Source organism: Pseudophryne corroboree, chromosome 5 (assembly GCF_028390025.1).
Source record: "Pseudophryne corroboree isolate aPseCor3 chromosome 5, aPseCor3.hap2, whole genome shotgun sequence".
Taxonomy (NCBI): Eukaryota; Metazoa; Chordata; class Amphibia; order Anura; family Myobatrachidae; genus Pseudophryne; species Pseudophryne corroboree.
The window spans coordinates 707,326,928-707,346,629 of NC_086448.1; the positions used below are offsets into that span (position 1 = coordinate 707,326,928).

The 19,702-nt window shown below is 46.2% G+C and overlaps 1 protein-coding gene and 1 long non-coding RNA gene across 10 annotated transcripts in view; one reads left to right on the forward strand and one right to left on the reverse strand.

Moving 5' to 3' along the window:
• The first annotated feature begins 656 nt into the window (after positions 1 to 656).
• Positions 657 to 19,702, forward strand: part of LOC134928317 (uncharacterized) — a 33,009-nt gene continuing 13,963 nt past the window's right edge. For both annotated transcript variants that reach the window (XR_010177888.1, XR_010177887.1), the window contains exon 1: positions 657 to 904. This is a non-coding gene — a long non-coding RNA (uncharacterized LOC134928317). The remainder of the gene's footprint in view (positions 905 to 19,702) is intronic.
• STAU2 (staufen double-stranded RNA binding protein 2) overlaps positions 3,815 to 19,702 on the reverse strand; it is a 747,611-nt gene continuing 731,723 nt past the window's right edge. For 6 of the 8 annotated variants that reach the window (XM_063923932.1, XM_063923926.1, XM_063923925.1 and 3 more), the window contains 2 exons: positions 14,253 to 14,338; positions 3,815 to 5,127 (listed from right to left, as the gene is read on the reverse strand). In XM_063923932.1, the coding sequence (XP_063780002.1) occupies positions 5,034 to 5,127; positions 14,253 to 14,338 (180 nt within the window). In that variant the 3' untranslated portion in view covers positions 3,815 to 5,033. The remainder of the gene's footprint in view (positions 5,128 to 14,252; positions 14,339 to 19,702) is intronic. The other 2 variants (XM_063923931.1, XR_010177886.1) reach the window with 2 other exon arrangements.

Here is a 19,702-nt window from a genome sequence, read left to right on the forward strand (position 1 = left end):
CCTTCCGCGTCCTGTACCTCTAATTTACCGTGCGTCCAGCAAACACAGGCTTCCGCACCATGCATTCCAGTCACGGTTACTACTCTCAATCTTCCTGTTCTCCAGCCACGTTCATTATCATTTGTCTACAGAGGATTCATCAGCCCTTTCAAGTTCTTGTTTTTCAGGAGATCTTCAATATCCAACACGTGCCTCCTGCCTGCTGTCCGAATCCTGTATGAGGAAAACCTACATTCGGCCATCTCTGTTGCGGCACAGTTGCGGTTCCTCTTCCCGATCTTCGGATGATACCCCGAGTCCACAACAATCCCAAACCAGGTCAGTGATAAATTTCATCAGACTTTCTTTGCCTAATCTCTCATTTATATACCGTATATACTCGAGTATAAGCCGACTTTTTCAGCCCCACAGTGCCAGGTGTGCCAGATATGCCCCACAGTGCTAGATCAGAGCCGTAACTAAGGGGGGGCTAGGGGGGCATGTGACCTGGGCGCCGGATTGGAGGGGGCGCCGCAATGCTTACACCCCCTCTGAGTCCCGATGCGCACAGGTCCCTTCTTTGGAGCAGCACAAGGCTGCCGTGAGATGAAACTGAAAATAAACTACAGCTCCCAGAAGCCCTTGCTGCGGGAGCTGTAGTTTACTTTCAGTTTCTTCTATGTGGACATTCGTGTGCTACCTGTTGTGCCCTAAGAGGGGGCACAGGGAACAAGTTACCCCAGCCCCCCCTGCTGCCTTTGATCACCGCAGCAGTGCACTATTGCACTGCTAAACTGGAAAAATTAATGACTGCAGCCTAAGGTCCGAAAAAGGGGCGGAGCTACACGGCACTATACTCACAGTGACAGGCCAGCCAGCACCATCGAAGAGAGGAGAGGAGAAGAGCAACAGCACAGCCTAAATAGTGAGTGTGACACAGTGAAGGGGCACTATATGTGTGTGCAACTACTACATGTGTGTGTATGAATGTGTTGTGAATGTGTGTGACTGTATGTGAATAGGTGTGTCACTACATATCTGTATGCGTGCTTGTGTGTCACTGTATGTATGTATGTATGTATGTATGTATGTGTGACTATGTATGTATACAGGTGTGTGACTATGTATGTGAGTGAATGTATGCGTGCGTGTATGTGTTTAGATGTGTAACAGTATGTATGTGTGTGATTTTACATATGTATCAATGTATGGGGTATTATTTCCTTTTTGCATTTCATCTGTAGCCCAAATGTCTAACTAAGGGGGTCATTCCGAGTTGATCGCACGTAGCAACTTTTTGCAGCCCGTGCGATCAACTAGACACCGCCTATGGGGGAGTGAATTTTAGCATAGCAGGGCTGTGATCACTTGTGCAGCCTGGTATGCTAAAAAAGTTTTGTGTAAAACAATACTAGTCCTGCAGTTACTTACCCTGTGTGATCGATCCAGCGATGAAGGTCCTGGAATTGACATCAGACATCCGCCCCCCAAACGCCTGGACACACCTGCGTTCGGATCTCCACTTCCGGAAAACGGTGAGTTGACGCCCCAAAACGCCTTCCTCCTGGCAATCTTCTTGCAGTTGCCGCTGAGACCGCTTTCTTCGTACGTGGCGTCACTGCCTGGAGACTGCCGTCACCGGGCAATGACGCGCCTGCACAATGCGGCCGCCGCACACGCACAGTTCCGACCCGTTTGCACCGCTGCAATGAACCGCAGCTTGCGAACGGGTCGGAATGACCCCCTGAGTCCAGCTAAATGTCTAGAAAAGAAGCTATATAGCAGCTACCAGCCCTTTGCTCTCATGGAGTTGGGGTTACGTGGCCGGTGCACGGTCAGCATACCGACACCAGGATCCCGGCCGCCAGAATGCCGTCAGGGGGTGAGTGTAAAAAAGCCCCTTGTGGGCTTCGCTGCGCTGGCCACAGGTTCTATTCCCGCTCTATGGGTGTCGTGGACACCCATGAGTGGAAATAGCCCGTTAGCTGGTACTGGCTGATGGCATTGTCAGCCTTCTCACAGAGTTACACGTGGTGGTGGGTTGGTTGTCTGTGCGTGTGTGTGTAGGGGGGGGGGGGGGGGGGGACCCGCATTACTGTTTTGCCCCGGATGACAAAAATCCTAGTTTCGGCCCTGGCTAGATACTTACCCTCCGTCGCTCACGCGCTGTCTTCTGAAGGACATGGAGAGCGCAGCACGCGGCTCTCCTGTGTCCCTCCTGCATCTCCGGCGGCAGCGGCGTCTGAGTGGTAAAGGAAGTGCACGAACCGGCACTTCCTTTAACACACGCCGCTGCCGCCGGAGATGCAGGAGGGACACAGGAGAGCCGCGCGCTGCGCTCTCCGTGTCCCTCCTTCAGAAGACAGCGCGGGAGCGACGGAGGGTAAGTATCTAGCACTGTGGGGCATATCTGGCACACCTGGCACTGTGGGGTATATCTGGCACACCTGGCACTGTGGGACATATCTGGCACACCTGGCACTGTGGGGCACATCTGGCACTGTGGGGCATATCTGGCACATCTGGCACTGTGGGGCATATCTGGCACTGTGGGGCATATCTGGCACATCTGGCACTGTGGGGCATATCTGGCACTATGAGGTCTGTGTACGGCTAGAGCTGCATTTCCCACCCTAGGCTTATACTCGAGTCAATAAGTTTTCCCAGGTTTTTGTGGTAAAATTAGGTGCCTCGGCTTATATTTGGGTCGACTTATACTCGAGTATATACGGTATGTCCTTCTGGAGATAAGGCCTCCACTGTATTCTATGTACAGTATTCATCAATGACCTATATATTGGCATCACCACTTATCTCCTTCTTGTGCAACCTAGGATCTCACTGACCATCCTTATTGCTGTGCTACATTGTCTGCAAACCTTTAACTTACCAGACATAGGAGCAGCTAGCGTCCTTACTTTCTCAGCGGTTGTCATTATTCCACCATTAATACTGTATTCAGTCTTTGGATTTTACAGGCCCAAGTGCACAGATTTATAGTAAACTGTAGCTGGTCTTCTTCATATAATCATCTTGCAATAAATCTGAGGTCACACCAGGGGTGTGGTATGGTATGCCGGCGGCCGGGCTCCCGGCGACCAGCATACCGGCGCCGGAAGCCCGTCCGCCGGCATACCGACAGCGTGGCGAGCGCAAATGAGCCCCTTGCGGGCTCGCTGCACTCGCCACGCTACTTATTCTCCCTCCAGGGTGGTCGTGGACCCCCACGAAGGAGAAAAACTGTCGGGATTCTGGCGCCGGTATACTGTGCGCCGGGATCCCGACAGTCGGCAACCTGAAGACCACCCCACACCAGGAGTGGAGTGCATAGACAAAGTTTATGTAGGACACTGACCCATGACTGGTAATTGCTGTCTTCCCAATAGCAGTGACTAACCATCACAGGTTAAATGAATATATAGACCACAGGTTCTCAAACGCAGTCCTCAAGTAACCCCAACGGTCCAGGTTTTAGGTATATCTATGCTTGGCCACAGGTGACTTAATTAGCACCTCAGTCAATTTGATTTAAATATCTGTGCGGAGTCATGAACATACCTAAAACCTGGACTGTTGCGGTGCCTTGAGGACAGCATTTGAGAACCTCTGGTATAGACAACATGTGAATTTCTTCATGACACACTGATCACAAAGAGTGACCAAATGCTTCTCCGCAAACATTGCGTGTACCTGTCTTCTGAACCAAGGGCCGCTTAAGGATGACCAAGTTGTCTACCACTGGATTACAGGTTCCAAAATAAGCATCACGTGTGGAACTTATGTATTATTTTGCAATTCATTTGAAAAAGGAAAATAAAGAAACAGCCAAAGACAGTTTTCACATGAACTGATGTGGTTTTACTGCATTTGGCTATATTACACGGTCTCAAAACATGGTACAGAAGTCATAAACACAACCTTTTTGTTATATAGGATAGTACCTCTCCAGCCATAAAAAAGTTGAACTCCTGTATTTTGTTCAGGTCATTGTTACATGCTTTTCGTCATTGGGCTAGGTGATGTCAGAGCGCAGAATGCAGGTATTAAAAACACTCAGTTGATGTAACTGTGAGTCATGACAACAACACAATGGGTGTAAATGTATTTTTCAAACAAGAGCGTGGAGGGCAGGATACTGGAAAAATGAAGGACTAGGGGGAGATGCACTAAGCCTTGAAAAGTGATCGATTTCACGGTGATATAGTGCCAGCCAATCAGCTCCTGTCATGTCACAGGCTGGATTTGAAAAATGGCAGTCAGGAGCTGGTTGGTACTTAATCTCCGGCCATGCCATCTCTCTCCAAGGCTTAGTACATAGACCCCTAAACTGGAAAAATTAAATTTTTCTGCTGACTAGTTACAGGGAAGGTGGTAGCTAAACTGAATTATCTGGGGCACACTGTGACTCAATGCTACAAACATCAGCTCATGTTTTTCAGCAAATGTTGTTCATGATGCGGATTCGTTAGCTTGGATCTTTTGCTGCTAAATGCTGTAACATATTTCAGAGTGAACGTTGCATTTCGCTTCATCAAAGATAAGCTGTGAATATATATGAAGACAACAACTACAATTATCACAAGCACTAGGCACTGTCATTGGTTAAGTTTTAAAATATCAAAGCAGTTACTAAAACAAAGAAAAATAATAATAGTATTGGTAAGACGGAACACTAAAACGCTAACCAATGTGGATTTCTTAACTTTCTTTTTTTTGTTCATTTTTCCCCTACTAATGTTTAGCTGGTTAAAGTTTAAATTGAATTCTCTTAATACGTTTGCTAATAAACTCTAAGTTGAAGCAGTAGTGAGATCAGATTTCTGTCGTCTCAAAGCAATTAAATTAAAGAAGTGGTTTCAAATTGCAGGGGAAGTGCTTTATGCGAGTATATTCCCCTCTTTGTATAAACAGTACTGAGTATTATCTCTTGCTTTAGGATAGTGTTGTCTTCACATAAGACTTGTTTAATGGTATTAGTGATTCGTTTCCTTGTACACCTACACCCTATTGCGTGTTGACAGGTTTATAAGGATGCAGTGGCCGCCGCGAAGCTCCTAGACGACGGCCTTTGAATCCTTGCAGTCCTGAGCGGTGGTGCCTGAGTTAGCCTGCGTATTGTCTGTCTTCTCTCCGCGCTGCTTGGCTTGTCTGAAAGATTAATACATTAACAAGAGGCTTTAGGGTCCAAGGCTGCACATCTCAAGACATGTTTATTAGCTGATGGCACAGAAGATTCAAAGGTCAACCTGAGGGGTGACATTTTGAAGGGAAACAACAATATTTATGTTCAGATAGCATGATGATGAGATCATGTGGGGACCTCTCAGATGGGATTACTGTTTATAAAATATAAAGGTACCCTGTTTATTGAAAACCTTCACCATGTCACCAGGCAATCTCCAGAAATCATATGCAATCAGTTTCATTAAATGAGGCATTGAAAGCCTGCTGTTTGTAAGCCCTCCTGCTTAACTTGGTGTCCATCCATAATAAAAGATTTTAATCATTATAAAAAAAGCTATATATATATATATATATATATATATATATACAGCAAATGGAGAAAGGCTGTACTCCAGAGGCCTTACCCAGAGCCGGCCATAGGTATAGGCAAACTAGGCAATTGCCTAGGGCATTTGATATGCCTAGGGGCATCAGCAACTTCTGCTGATTAAAATGATATGTGGCATGCCTATATTCTATGTGCAGCATTTCATATGCAGATACAGCCACAGTCTCACACTGTATATAGGCATGCTGCATATCAGTTTAATCAGCAGAAGCTGCTTGTGCATCCTAGCCACATAGCAATGCAAATAATATGCATTTTCATAAAAAAAGGTGCCCAACGTTAGCATTGATGCAAGATTTATGAGGACACATTTGTATCCAAGCAGAGGCAGAGGTCACAGTGTTAGTGGCAGTGTGAGTGCTGTGTGCATGTGAGTGGGTTGGTTGTGCAGTAGTGTTCAGAATATGTGTAAGGAGCATTATGTGTGTCATGTAAAAATGCATTAATAATGTGCAACATATGTGTAAGGGGCACTATGTGTGTCATTATGTGTATAAGGGCATTAATAATGTGCGGCATATGTGTAACAGGGTACTAATGTATGTGTGTAATTATGTGTATAGGGGCACTAATAATGTGCAGCAAATGTGTAGGGGGCACTATGTGTGTCATTATGTGTATAAGGGCATTAATAATGTGCGGCATATGTGTAACAGGGTACTACTGTATGTGTGTCATTATGTGTATAGGGGCACTAATAATGTGCAGCAAATGTGTAGGGGGCACTATGTGTGTTATTATGTGTATTAGGGCATTAATAATGTGCGACATATGTGTAAGGGACATTATGTGTTAAAGGGCATTAATAAAGGTTGTTATAATGTGTAAGGTGCATTATGTTTATAAGGACATTAATAATGTGTCTCATATGTGTAAGGGGCATTACTGTGTGAAATTGTGTATAAATGCATTACTAAGGTGTGGTATTATGTGTATAAGGTGCTCTACTATGTGGCGTTGCATATAGAAAGGGCACTACTGTGTCGTTTAATGTGAATAAAGAGCAATAAGGTTTGGTGTAATGTGAATAAGGAGCAATTCAGTGTGATGTAATGTGAATAAGGGGCTCTACTGTGAGGAGTAACGTTTATAAGGTAAAGTGATACTACTGTGGGATGTAATATGAATTATGGACACTATCGCAAGATAAAATGTGAATAAAGTTGCACTACTGTGTGGCGTAATTGGAATTGGGGTTACTATTGTGTGGCCATGCCCCTTCCCAGCAAGAAAATGCCCCTTTTTGGGCTGTGCGTCAAATGTGTGAACTGTTCCTATTTAAAATATAGGGGGTACAAAGACTGCTATGGGTGAGGGGTGATGGTGCTGGGAAAGAGGTGCAAGGTCAGCGGCAGAACCAGCGGTGGTGCTAGGGGGCACCAGCCAAAATCTTGCCTAGGGCATCATATTGGTTAGGACCGGCTCTGCTGTAACGTGGTCAGTAAGTTGCGTTGTGCTTTTCTATATGAAACATCAGTGCAGCGTGACTTTCGGACACATCAGACTGGAGGGCAGAGCATATCACTCCCACAGTATAAAGTAAAGGGCATGCAGTAACAGACACCAGCAAACACACTGAATAGTGAAGAGAATGGACAGTTTCTACATGTTTGATACTGGTCTTTTTGTATAACCAGCAAGTGTGGCAGTATCTATGGCAGTATATGTGTATTATGGGCATTACTAATGTGGGGCATATGTGTAAGGTGCATTACTGTGTGGCATTTTGTGTATTATGGGCATTACTAATGTGGGGCATATGTGTAAGGTTCCTTTACTGTGTGGAATTATATGTATTATGGTCATTACTGTGTGGCATTGTGCAGAGTTGAACTGGCCCACAGGGTAACCCCCCGGTGGGCCCCACTACCTGAGCGTTGCAGGTACAGATGCAGAACTAGCGGCGGAGCTAGGGGGCACCAGACAAAATTTTGCCTAAGGCATCAAATTGGCTAGGGCCGGCTCTGGCCTTACCAATAGTAAATATCACCACAAGTGTTTATTGTAACATATCGACGTTTCGGGGCCAGTTGCCCCTTTCTCAAGACATAACACATAACCAAACAGTGCATATATTTATACTATAAAACATAAGTGAAAGTCTTACCCCCTTTGTGAACACTCCCAGCGTTTTCCTCATGGCCACAAAATGCTGGGAGTGTTCACAAAGGCGTACACATGCTGCGGCGACCGGCGGTGATTGACAGCTGAACTGGGCGGGCATTTGTACACGCCCGCCAAATTCAAGACGTCAGTCCTGACGGATCGGGAACTGTGTATGCACAGCACACTGCCCGATCCGTCCATAGATATATCTGCCGATCAATTGATCGGCAGATATATCTTCCAGTGTGTACCCACCTTAAGACACTGGGTCACATGTACTAAGCCTTGAAAAAAGATAAATTGAACAGTGATAAAGTACCAGCCAATCAGCTTCTGTCATTTTTCAAACCTAGCCTGTAACATGGCAGTTAGGAGCTGATTGGCTTGTACTTTATCACTGTGAAAATAAGAATTTACTTACCGATAATTCTATTTCTCGTAGTCCGTAGTGGATGCTGGGGACTCCGTCAGGACCATGGGGAATAGCGGCTCCGCAGGAGACAGGGCACAAAAAGTAAGCTTTTAGGATCACATGGTGTGTACTGGCTCCTCCCCCTATGACCCTCCTCCAAGCCTCAGTTAGGTACTGTGCCCGGACGAGCGTACACAATAAGGAAGGATATTGAACCCCGGGTAAGACTCATACCAGCCACACCAATCACACCGTATAACTTGTGATCTGAACCCAGTTAACAGTATGACAAACGTAGGAGCCTCTGAACAGACGGCTCACAACAAATAACAACCCAATTTTTTTGTAACAATAACTATGTACAAGTATTGCAGACAATCCGCACTTGGGATGGGCGCCCAGCATCCACTACGGACTACGAGAAATAGAATTATCGGTAAGTAAATTCTTATTTTCTCTAACGTCCTAAGTGGATGCTGGGGACTCCGTAAGGACCATGGGGATTATACCAAAGCTCCCAAACGGGCGGGAGAGTGCGGATGACTCTGCAGCACCGAATGAGAGAACTCAAGGTCCTCCTCAGCCAGGGTATCAAATTTGTAGAATTTTGCAAACGTGTTTGCCCCTGACCAAGTAGCAGCTCGGCAGAGTTGTAATGCCGAGACTCCCCGGGCAGCCGCCCAGGATGAGCCCACTTTCCTGGAATGGGCCTTGACAGATTTAGGTTGTGGCAAGCCTGCCACAGAATGTGCAAGTTGAATTGTGCTACAAATCCAACGAGCAATCGTCTGCTTAGAAGCAGGAGCACCCATCTTGTTGGGTGCATACAATATAAGCAGTGAGTCAGACTTTCTGACTCCAGCCGTTCTTGAAATATATATTTTCAATGCCCGGACCACGTCCAACAACTTGGAATCCTCCAACTCGTTAGTAGCCGCAGGGACCACAATAGGCTGGTTCAGGTGAAACGCTGACACCACCTTAGGTAGAAAATGAGGACGCGTCCGCAGTTCTGCCCTGTCCGTATGGAAAATCAGATATGGGCTCTTATATGATAAAGCCGCCAATTCTGATACTCTCCTGGCTGAAGCCAGGGCCAGTAGCATGGTTACTTTCCATGTAAGATACTTCATCTCCACCGATTTGAGCGGCTCAAACCAATGGGATTTTAGAAAATCCAAGACTACATTAAGATCCCACGGTGCCACTGGGGGCACAACCGGGGGCTGTATATGTAGTACTCCTTTTACAAAAGTCTGGACTTCAGGAACTGAAGCCAATTCTTTCTGGAAGAAAATCGACAGGGCCGAAATTTGAACCTTAATGGACCCCAATTTGAGGCCCATAGACAATCCTGTTTGCAGGAAATGTAGGAATCGACCCAGTTGAAATTCCTCCGTGGGGGCCTTCCTGGCCTCACACCACGCAACATATTTCCTCCAAATGCGGTGATAATGTTGTGCAGTCACCACCTTCCTGGCCTTTACCAGTGTAGGAATGACCTCTTCCGGAATGCCTTTTTCCTTTAGAATTCGGCGTTCAACCGCCATGCCGTCAAACGCAGCCGCGGTAAGTCTTGGAATAGACACGGTCCCTGCTGAAGCAGGTCCCGTCTTAGAGGTAGAGGCCACGGATCCTCCGTGAGCATCTCTTGAAGTTCCGGGTACCAAGTTCTTCTTGGCCAATCCGGAGCCACTAGTATCGTTCTTACTCCCTTTTGCCGTATAATTCTCAGTACTTTTGGTATGAGAGGCAGAGGAGGGAACACATACACTGACTGGAACACCCACGGTGTTACCAGAGCGTCCACAGCTATTGCCTGAGGATCTCTTGACCTGGCGCAATACCTGTCCAGTTTTTTGTTGAGGCGGGACGCCATCATATCCACCATTGGTTTTTCCCAACGGTTCACAATCATGTGGAAGACTTCTGGATGAAGTCCCCACTCTCCCGGGTGTAGATCGTGTCTGCTGAGGAAGTCTGCTTCCCAGTTGTCCACTCCCGGAATGAATACTGCTGACAGTGCTATCACATGATCTTCCGCCCAGCGAAGAATCCTTGCAGCTTCTGCCATTGCTGTCCTGCTTCTTGTGCCGCCCTGTCTGTTTACGTGGGCGACTGCCGTGATGTTGTCCGACTGGATCAACACCGGCTGACCCTGAAGCAGGGGTTTTGCCAGACTTAGAGCATTGTAAATCGCTCTTAGCTCCAGTATATTTATGTGAAGAGACATCTCCAGGCTTGACCATACTCCCTGGAAGTTTCTTCCTTGTGTGACCGCTCCCCAGCCTCTCAGACTGGCATCCGTGGTCACCAGGACCCAGTCCTGTATGCCGAATCTGCGGCCCTCTAACAGATGAGCACTCTGCAACCACCACAGAAGAGACACCCTTGTCCGTGGCGATAAGGTTATCCGCTGATGCATCTGCAGATGCGATCCGGACCATTTGTCCAGCAGATCCCACTGAAAAGTTCGTGCGTGGAATCTGCCGAATGGAATCGCTTCGTAAGAAGCCACCATCTTTCCCAGGACTCTTGTGCATTGATGCACAGACACTGTCCCTGGTTTTAGGAGGTTCCTGACAAGTTCGGATAACTCCCTGGCTTTCTCCTCCGGAAGAAACACCTTTTTCTGAACCGTGTCCAGAATCATTCCCAGGAACAGCAGACGTGTCGTCGGGGTCAACTGAGATTTTGGAAAATTCAGAATCCACCCGTGTTGTTGCAGCACTAGTTGGGTTAGTGCTACTCCGTCTTCCAGCTGTTCTCTGGATCTTGCCCTTATCAGGAGATCGTCCAAGTAAGGGATAATTAATACGCCTCTTCTTCGTAGAAGGATCATCATTTCGGCCATTACCTTGGTAAAGACCCGAGGTGCCGTGGACAATCCAAACGGCAGCGTCTGAAACTGATAATGACAGTTTTGCACCACGAACCTGAGGTACCCTTGATGTGAAGGGCAAATTGGGACATGCAGGTAAGCGTCCTTTATGTCCAGGGACACCATAAAGTCCCCTTCTTCCAGATTCGCTATCACTGCTTTGAGTGACTCCATCTTGAACTTGAATTTTTGTATGTACAGGTTCAAAGATTTGAGATTTAGAATAGGTCTTACCGAGCCGTCCGGCTTCGGTACCACAAATAGCGTGGAGTAATACCCCTTTCCCTGTTGTAGGAGGGGTACCTTGACTATCACCTGCTGAGCAAACAGCTTGTGAATGGCTTCCAATACCGTCGCCCTGTCCGAGGGAGACGTTGGCAAAGCAGACTTTAGGAACCGGCGAGGGGGAGACTTCTCGAATTCCAACCTGTAACCCTGAGATACTACCTGTAGAATCCAGGGGTCCACCTGTGAGCAAGCCCACTGTGCGCTGAAATTCTTGAGTCGACCCCCCACCGTTCCTGAGTCCGCTTGTAAGGCCCCAGCGTCATGCTGAGGGCTTTGCAGAACCCTGGGAGGGCTTCTGTTCCTGGGCAGGGGCTGCTTGCTGCCCTCTCTTACCCCTTCCTCTGCCCCGAGGCAGATATGACTGTCCTTTTGTCCGCTTGTTCTTATAGGAACGAAAGGACTGCGGCTGAAAAGACGGTGTCTTTTTCTGTTGGGAGGGGGTCTGAGGTAAAAAAGTGGATTTTCCGGCAGTTGCCGTAGCCACCAGAGCCGATAGACCGACGCCAAATAATTCCTCCCCTTTATACGGCAATACTTCCATATGTCGTTTGGAATCCGCATCACCTGACCACTGTCGCGTCCATAAACTCCTTCTGGCAGATATGGACATCGCATTTACTCTCGATGCCAGAGTGCAAATATCTCTCTGCGCATCTCGCATATAAAGGAAAGCATCCTTTAATTGCTCTATAGTCAATAAAATACTGTCCCTATCCAGGGTATCAATATTTTCAGTCAGGGAATCCAACCAGACGACCCCAGCACTGCACATCCAGGCTGAGGCGATGGCTGGTCGCAGTATAACACCAGTATGAGTGTATATACTTTTCAGGGTAGTTTCCAGCCTCCTATCAGCTGGATCCTTGAGGGCGGCCGTATCAGGAGACGGTAACGCCACTTGTTTCGATAAGCGTGTGAGCGCCTTATCCACCCTAGGGGGTGTTTCCCAGCGCGCCCTAACCTCTGGCGGGAAAGGGTATAATGCTAATAACTTTTTTGAAATTAGCATTTTTCTATCTGGGTTAACCCACGCTTCATCACATACATCATTTAATTCCTCTGATTCAGGAAAAACTACAGGTAGTTTTTTCACCCCCCACATAATACCCCTTTTTGTGGTACTTGTAGTATCAGAGATATGCAAAGCCTCCTTCATTGCCGTGATCATATAACGTGTGGCCCTACTTGAAAATACGTTTGTTTCATCACCGTCGACACTAGATTCAGTGTCTGTGTCTGGGTCTGTGTCGACCGACTGAGGTAAAGGGCGCTTTACAGCCCCTGACGGTGTCTGAGACGCCTGGGCAGGTACTAATTGGTTTGCCGGCCGTCTCATGTCGTCAACTGATTTTTGTAATGTGCTGACATTATCACGTAATTCCATAAACAAAGCCATCCATTCCGGTGTCGACTCCCTGGGGGGTGACATCACCATTATCGGCAATTGCTCTGCCTCCACGCCAACATCGTCCTCATACATGTCGACACACACGTACCGACACACAGCAGACACACAGGGAATGCTCTTATCGAAGACAGGACCCCACTAGCCCTTTGGGGAGACAGAGGGAGAGTTTGCCAGCACACACCCAAGCGCTATAATATATATGGGAACAACCCTATATAAGTGTTGTTCCTTATAGCCGCTTAAATATATAAATATATCGCCAAAATAATATGCCCCCCCTCTCTGTTTTACCCTGTTTCTGTAGTGCAGTGCAGGGGAGAGTCCTGGGAGCCTTCCTCACAGCGGAGCTGAGCAGGAAAATGGCGCTGTGTGCTGAGGAGAATAAGCCCCGCCCCCTATTCCGGCGGGCTTTTCTCCCGGAGTTTTAGACATTTGGCATGGGTTAAATACATACATATAGCCTTAATGGCTATATGTGATGTATTCTTTTGCCATAAAAGGTATTATATATTGCTGCCCAGGGCGCCCCCAGCAGCGCCCTGCACCCTCCGTGACCGTCTGGTGTGAAGTGTGTGACAACAATGGCGCACAGCTGCAGTGCTGTGCGCTACCTTCATGAAGACTGAAGAGCCTTCTGCCGCCTGTTTCCGGACCTTCAATCTTCAGCATCTGTAAGGGGGGTCGGCGGCGCGGCTCCGGGACGAACCCCAGGGTGAGACCTGTGTTCCGACTCCCTCTGGAGCTAATGGTGTCCAGTAGCCTAAGAATCCAATCCATCCTGCACGCAGGTGAGTTGAAATTCTCTCCCCTAAGTCCCTCGATGCAGTGAGCCTGTTGCCAGCAGGACTCACTGAAAATAAAAAACCTAAAAAAACTTTTTCTAAGCAGCTCTTTAGGAGAGCCACCTAGATTGCACCCTGCTCGGACGGGCACAAAAACCTAACTGAGGCTTGGAGGAGGGTCATGGGGGGAGGAGCCAGTACACACCACCTGATCCTAAAAGCTTACTTTTTGTGCCCTGTCTCCTGCGGAGCCGCTATTCCCCATGGTCCTGACGGAGTCCCCAGCATCCACTTAGGACGTTAGAGAAATGTATTACTTTTCAAAGCTTAGTACATCTCCACCTTTGGCTTTATTCACGGGGCCCTTCCCAAACTGCTGCCACAAAGTCCTGTGATAGTCACTGAGCTCATCTCATTCTATTGCTAATGACTAACTATAGAGACTGCATGTCTGTAGGTTTGATTTTATGAACCGGTTAGCAATACCTACATACTATTAAATGTTAAGGATTTTCAGCATAGTTCTTTTCTGCATATTTATTTATTAACAATCATAATGACATACTGGTATTTCATATGAATTCACTCACTCAAGGAGGGGAGGGGTGTAATGATTCCCCTAACTTCTACAGGTGAACGTATAAATGCAACTTATCTCTACAGTGCAAAACTGTGCTTTAGAAATTGAGGGATTTCATTTGTGGGACTCCGATTCCCATAATATTGTTTATACTGCAATAAATATTCAAAATACATTAGCAATGACATTCTAGGAAAATCATTTTAAATAATAATAATAAAATGGTGTAATTAAACATACTTACTCAAATGGTCCATTTTCTGCCATAAGAGCACCCTCCACGGAATCTAGTCCTTGCTCTGAAAATTGTTTCAAGGCACTTAAAGCTGCCTGGAGACAAAACAAAAGTCAAGAGTGAATCAAGCTAGAAACGTCTAATGAAATGAAAATTTCAGTGTATACCGTGAAATTAAAAATAGTAATCCATGAAGATAATAAAAGCATCAATGTAACCAAAACTGACCTCCCCCAACAATATTCAGAATATTTACACTCTTAGATGAACACGACAATTGAAATATCTATCTATCTATCTAGTTTCCTGGAAGTATAGCTTTACTTTGTCGTTTTTACTACACAAGGGTATACTCTACTAGGAAATGTATGACCAAAGACCAGTAAATCATGTCATTTGTTTACCTCTGATGTTTCGTTCACCACGGTCTATCCAATGATCTAATGCTCCTTGTCTGTATACTACCTTTAAGCTGGACATAGAGGATCTGGTTGGGATCCCGGCAGCCAAAATACCGACACTGGAATCCTGACACTAATCTGAATGCCGACAACGGCATCCCGAATAGGGTCACAAGCCTGGCGCCAGAATCCCGACCGTAGGGATCCCGCACGGGCGCGTGCTAGCCCGTCTGAGAGGTAAGCCACGGGAAAGGGGGAGGTTAGGTTTAGGCTGCGGGGGTAGAGTTAGGCTGCAGGGTGGGAGGTTTATGATGCGGGGATGGGAGGTCAGGAACCCCTGGGGAGGGGGGTGTTGAGTATGGTTTAGGTGCGGGAGGGTTAGGTTTAGGCTGCTTTCGGGATTCTCAATATTGAGATGTCACAGTCGGTTTTCTGACCACCGGCATCCCGAACTGCGGCATATTAATCCCAACCCAGACATAGGGCATGATTCACAGACATATGCAAATGCTGCCGCAGCTGTGATTCCAGATGCAGTGGTTGTGTGACAATATGCAAATGTTGCAGCCGTCGGGATTTGTATTGAGATGTCCACTGGTAGCAACTCAGATTTGCCGCTTGTGCAGTAATTGACTGTGTGAATAACCGCATGGTCACATACTATGGTGGTCAGAAGTAAGATGCTGGAGCAATTTTTACTGTGTAAGGGATTGAAATCACAAGCTGTGACACAACCACAAAATGTTTTTTTTTTAGTCACCACCCCTGTTACCAACACAAAGACTAATTTTGCGAATAAATCCTCACTGAGACCGACATCACATGACCATCGTGCCCTGCGCAGTGGCATAAAATCGCTCCTCTGCATCCATCTTTAAATCAGGCCCATAGACTGCACAATAGTGCAGCCGAACAGCACAGCTGGAGATCCGCTGTATACAAGATGCATGAAGGTGACCGCTATATGCTGCCTGAAGTTTGCTTAACGACTGTCTGGTGAAAGGACAGTTATGATAACCAAACAGACTGTTTTTAAGCTGTCAAGTACCATATACTGAATGATTATCATTCAAACCGTCCGACCAGTCAATTGGTCGATTATCGTGCAGTATGTTACTCGCCATACACTCGATTCAGTGGTATTTAGATATTTTCCCTTATTAATGTCACATTACTTATGAATGGGAAAACGGGTAGCAAAAAAAAAAAAAAAAAAAGAGCATATAAATACCACTGCCAGTTTCATCTGGACAAGCGGGACTGGTATGCAAAAGATCCACCCAGAACTATCAAAGCTTGAAGGGACAGAGGGGGACATGTACTAAGCAGTGATAAAAGTGGAGAAGTGAGCCAGTGGAGAAGTTGCCCATGGCAACCAATCAGCTGCTCTGTATAGGTTTATAGTATGCAAATTATACATGTTACGTCACTGCTGATTGGTTGCCATGTGCAACTTCTCCAGTGGTTCACTTCTCCGCTCTTATCACTGCTTAGTACATGTCCCCCTAAGAGGATTAAACAGTGCGAAAATAAAAAATCAAGCAAACAAAAAACATACAGTCTCTATCCTTGCCCTGTACTGGATTTTGGGAGGTAATTATCAAAGCATGAGGAGAAAAAAAAGTGTTGAGAAATAAAGCAATAACCAATCAGCTTCTCTCATATTACAGGCTGTGTTTCAAATAAAGACAGGAGCGGATTGGTTAGTGTTTTCACTTCACTTTCTCTCTCTCTCCATACTTAGAGGCATATGTATCAAAGCTTGAGAGAGATAAAGTGGAGATCAAGTACCAACCAATCAGCTCAAACCTGTCAGTTTACATGCAGTTTGAAAAACGACAGGAGCTGATTGGTTAGTACTTTATCTCTCTCCAAACCTTGATAAATACCCCCCTTAGGGGTCTATTTACTAAGCCTTGGATGGAGATAAAGTGGACGAAGATAAAATACCAGCCAATCAGCTTCTAGCTGCCATGTCACAAACTGAGTTTGAAAAATGACAGGAGCTGATTGGCTGGTAGTTTATCTCCGTCTACTTTATCTCGATCCAAGTCTTAGTAAATAGACCCCTTAGTTCTGGGTGAGTTTCTTTGCAACAAAAACCCCAAAATAAAATTTCAAAACGCTTCTAAGCTATTTTACCTCACTCCTGTCCGTTCTGTTTTCTGTAATTGAAAAATAGCTTTAACCTAATAACAGCCGTTGAGAAGTACATTACAAAAACCACTGATTCTACCACTCATAAATGGCCATTTTATTTACAGTTAAACCAGTTTTAGCCCCACACAGAGAGTATAAATGTTGAGTATTTCAATACATGAGAAATGAAACAAGCAAATTTGTAATGGTAATGGACCAGGAGACAGAACTGAGAACAGGAGATATGAAAACAGCATATAATGTGAATAGTCCACAACAGGTCAAAGAGAAAAAAGGTAAAGAGATAAAACTGTAATCATATAAGAGGAAATAGAACAGGTGCTGGCCCAGTGACCTCTGACAAATAGACAGATTATTATGCAGTGTGCGGCCTAAACACTCAGATTAGATGCAATAAGGTAGAAAGTTGGATTGGCTGGTGCCCAAATCTTTGTGAGGTCATCAGCCAGCACCCATGTTGTGAGGGGTGATGTGGACAGTGGGGATGTTACTTGAACAACTGCTCACAGGTGCAGAGCTGGATTTAGACTTCATGGGGCCATAAGCAAGTTGGGGCACCCTTCCTCAACTGCACGCAGTTTCACACACACCCTGCCCCCATAGCCACACACACACACACACACACACACACACACACACACACACACACACACACACTGCACCTAGAGCTGCATACACACACTGCCCAGTAGCTGCCACAAACACACCCTGCCCCCCATAGCCACACACACACAGACTGCCCCCAGAGCTGCATACACACACTGCTCCACAGCCGCACACACACACTGCCCAATAGCCGCCACACACACACATTGCCTCCATAGCCACTCACACACACTGCCCCCATAGCTGCACACACACACCCCAGAGCTGCACACACACTGCCCAACAGCCGCCACACATATACTACCTCCATAGCCACTCACACACACTGCCCCCATAGCTGCACACACACACCCCAGAGCTGCACACACACTGCCCAACAGCCGCCACACATATACTGCCTCCATAGCCACTCACACACACTGCCCCCATAGCTGCGCACACACACCCCAGAGCTGCACACACACTGCCCAACAGCCGCCACACATATACTGCCTCCATAGCCGCTCACACACAGTGTCCAGAGTCCAGTCAAAGTGAGGACCCTGACCCCACCTTGACTGTAGCAGGTGAATGTTGGTGAGCGCTGTAACAGTAAATGCTCTGGCATGAGCAGCAAACAAAAAAATCCCCCACACACCTGTGCAGTAAAGATCAGTGGCAGGCGCACCTTAACTTCTATTCTTGTATCCTTTATGGACAGCAGCACACCTCAGCTTCTTCTAGATTCTCGGCTCAACAACACAGTGCAGGGGAGAGGAGAGTGAGAGCGCCACCTGACAGCTGTCTAATCAATGTGATAACATTCTGACGGGGGCCTGGAACTATTCAACAAGCCTCCATTATACAGCCCTGTTGGCAGGCCCTAAGCAGCCACACAGGGCAGGTTCTAGTGCCAATACGAATGATAACTGATAACGATAAGAGATTCTGCATGTGGTATCATCATGTCTATACGGATGACTTATCCACATGACAAAGGGGGACGTGTACTAAGCAGTGATAAAAGTGGAGAAGTCAGCCAATGGAGAAGTTTCCCTTGGCAACCAATCAGCTGCTCTGTATGCTTTAATAGTATGCAATGCTAATTGGTTGCCAATGGCAACTTCTCCACTTTGATCACTGCTTAGTACATGTCCCCTAAAATGTCGACCTAACGTCCCTCGTAGCCCAGCAGTTATTTACCTGGTCCCAGCAGCATCTGTAGCAACATCTTTCAGGTCCAAATGGTCATGTGAACATCAGTTCCGCCAGATCTGATGTGCTGGCATTCATTAAGTACAGCTACCTAACACCTAATTCTAACTATCGTGGCGGGCGCCTTGTCGCCATTCTGAGAATGCCAAAATTTCAGATGTTGACCCATGTCCCATGTGACTGTACACCAGACATTCCATATCAATTAGACCCCACAATTCTGTGGGGAAAGGTTGCCAAGGTGTCAGTAACTGGTGTCACCGCCCATCTAATATGACAGCAAGAAGGAAAAGAGGAAAGGAGCCTGATGGACTTATTTACTGAAGTATAAACACTCCAGTTTCATGTATATTATTCAGTTCTGGAATACCCAACTTTTAATATAAGATTGGTTTTACTTTCCTTTTAAAAATGGCTTCCTGCCTAAATAAGTCAACACTTTCAAGAAAGTAGAATGAAAGAAACATTTTAAAGGTGACATGTACTAAGCAGTGATAAGAGCGGAGAAGTGAGCCAGTGTAGAAGTGCCCATGGCAACCATTCAGCATTGAAGTAACATCTAGAATTTGCATACTGTAAAATTATACAGCGCTGCTGATTGGTTGATGGGGCAACTTCTCCACTGGCTTACTTCTCCGCTCTTATCACTGCTTAGTAAATGTCCCCCTATGTCCTTATAGTAAACTTTCTATTGAATACCCAGCAAGTAAAAAAACAAAAAATTTCCTTACATTATAATTAGAGAACTGTATATTGAGTTAAATGAATAGAAAAAGGGAAATTTATATGAATCAACTCTAAATCATGATGGAAACCTCTGCTTAGTTGTGCATAAAAATCTAACACATAACACAACGGACTACACACTAAAAGATCAGACCCTATGAGTCCAGCTGTGCAATAATACGTTGCTAAGGAATGTTTTTTTGTAATTTGTGATAATACACTGTATAATATCATGGTTCTGATGGGATTGCTGTCTCTTTGCAGTCAATTGTGGTCCCATGCACCTGGTGAAAGGCATTTTGCTCAGACCCATCTTGCTCTCCGCTACGCTTCCTCCAGAGGCACAGAGGAAGTCAGCCCTGGAGCGAGCAT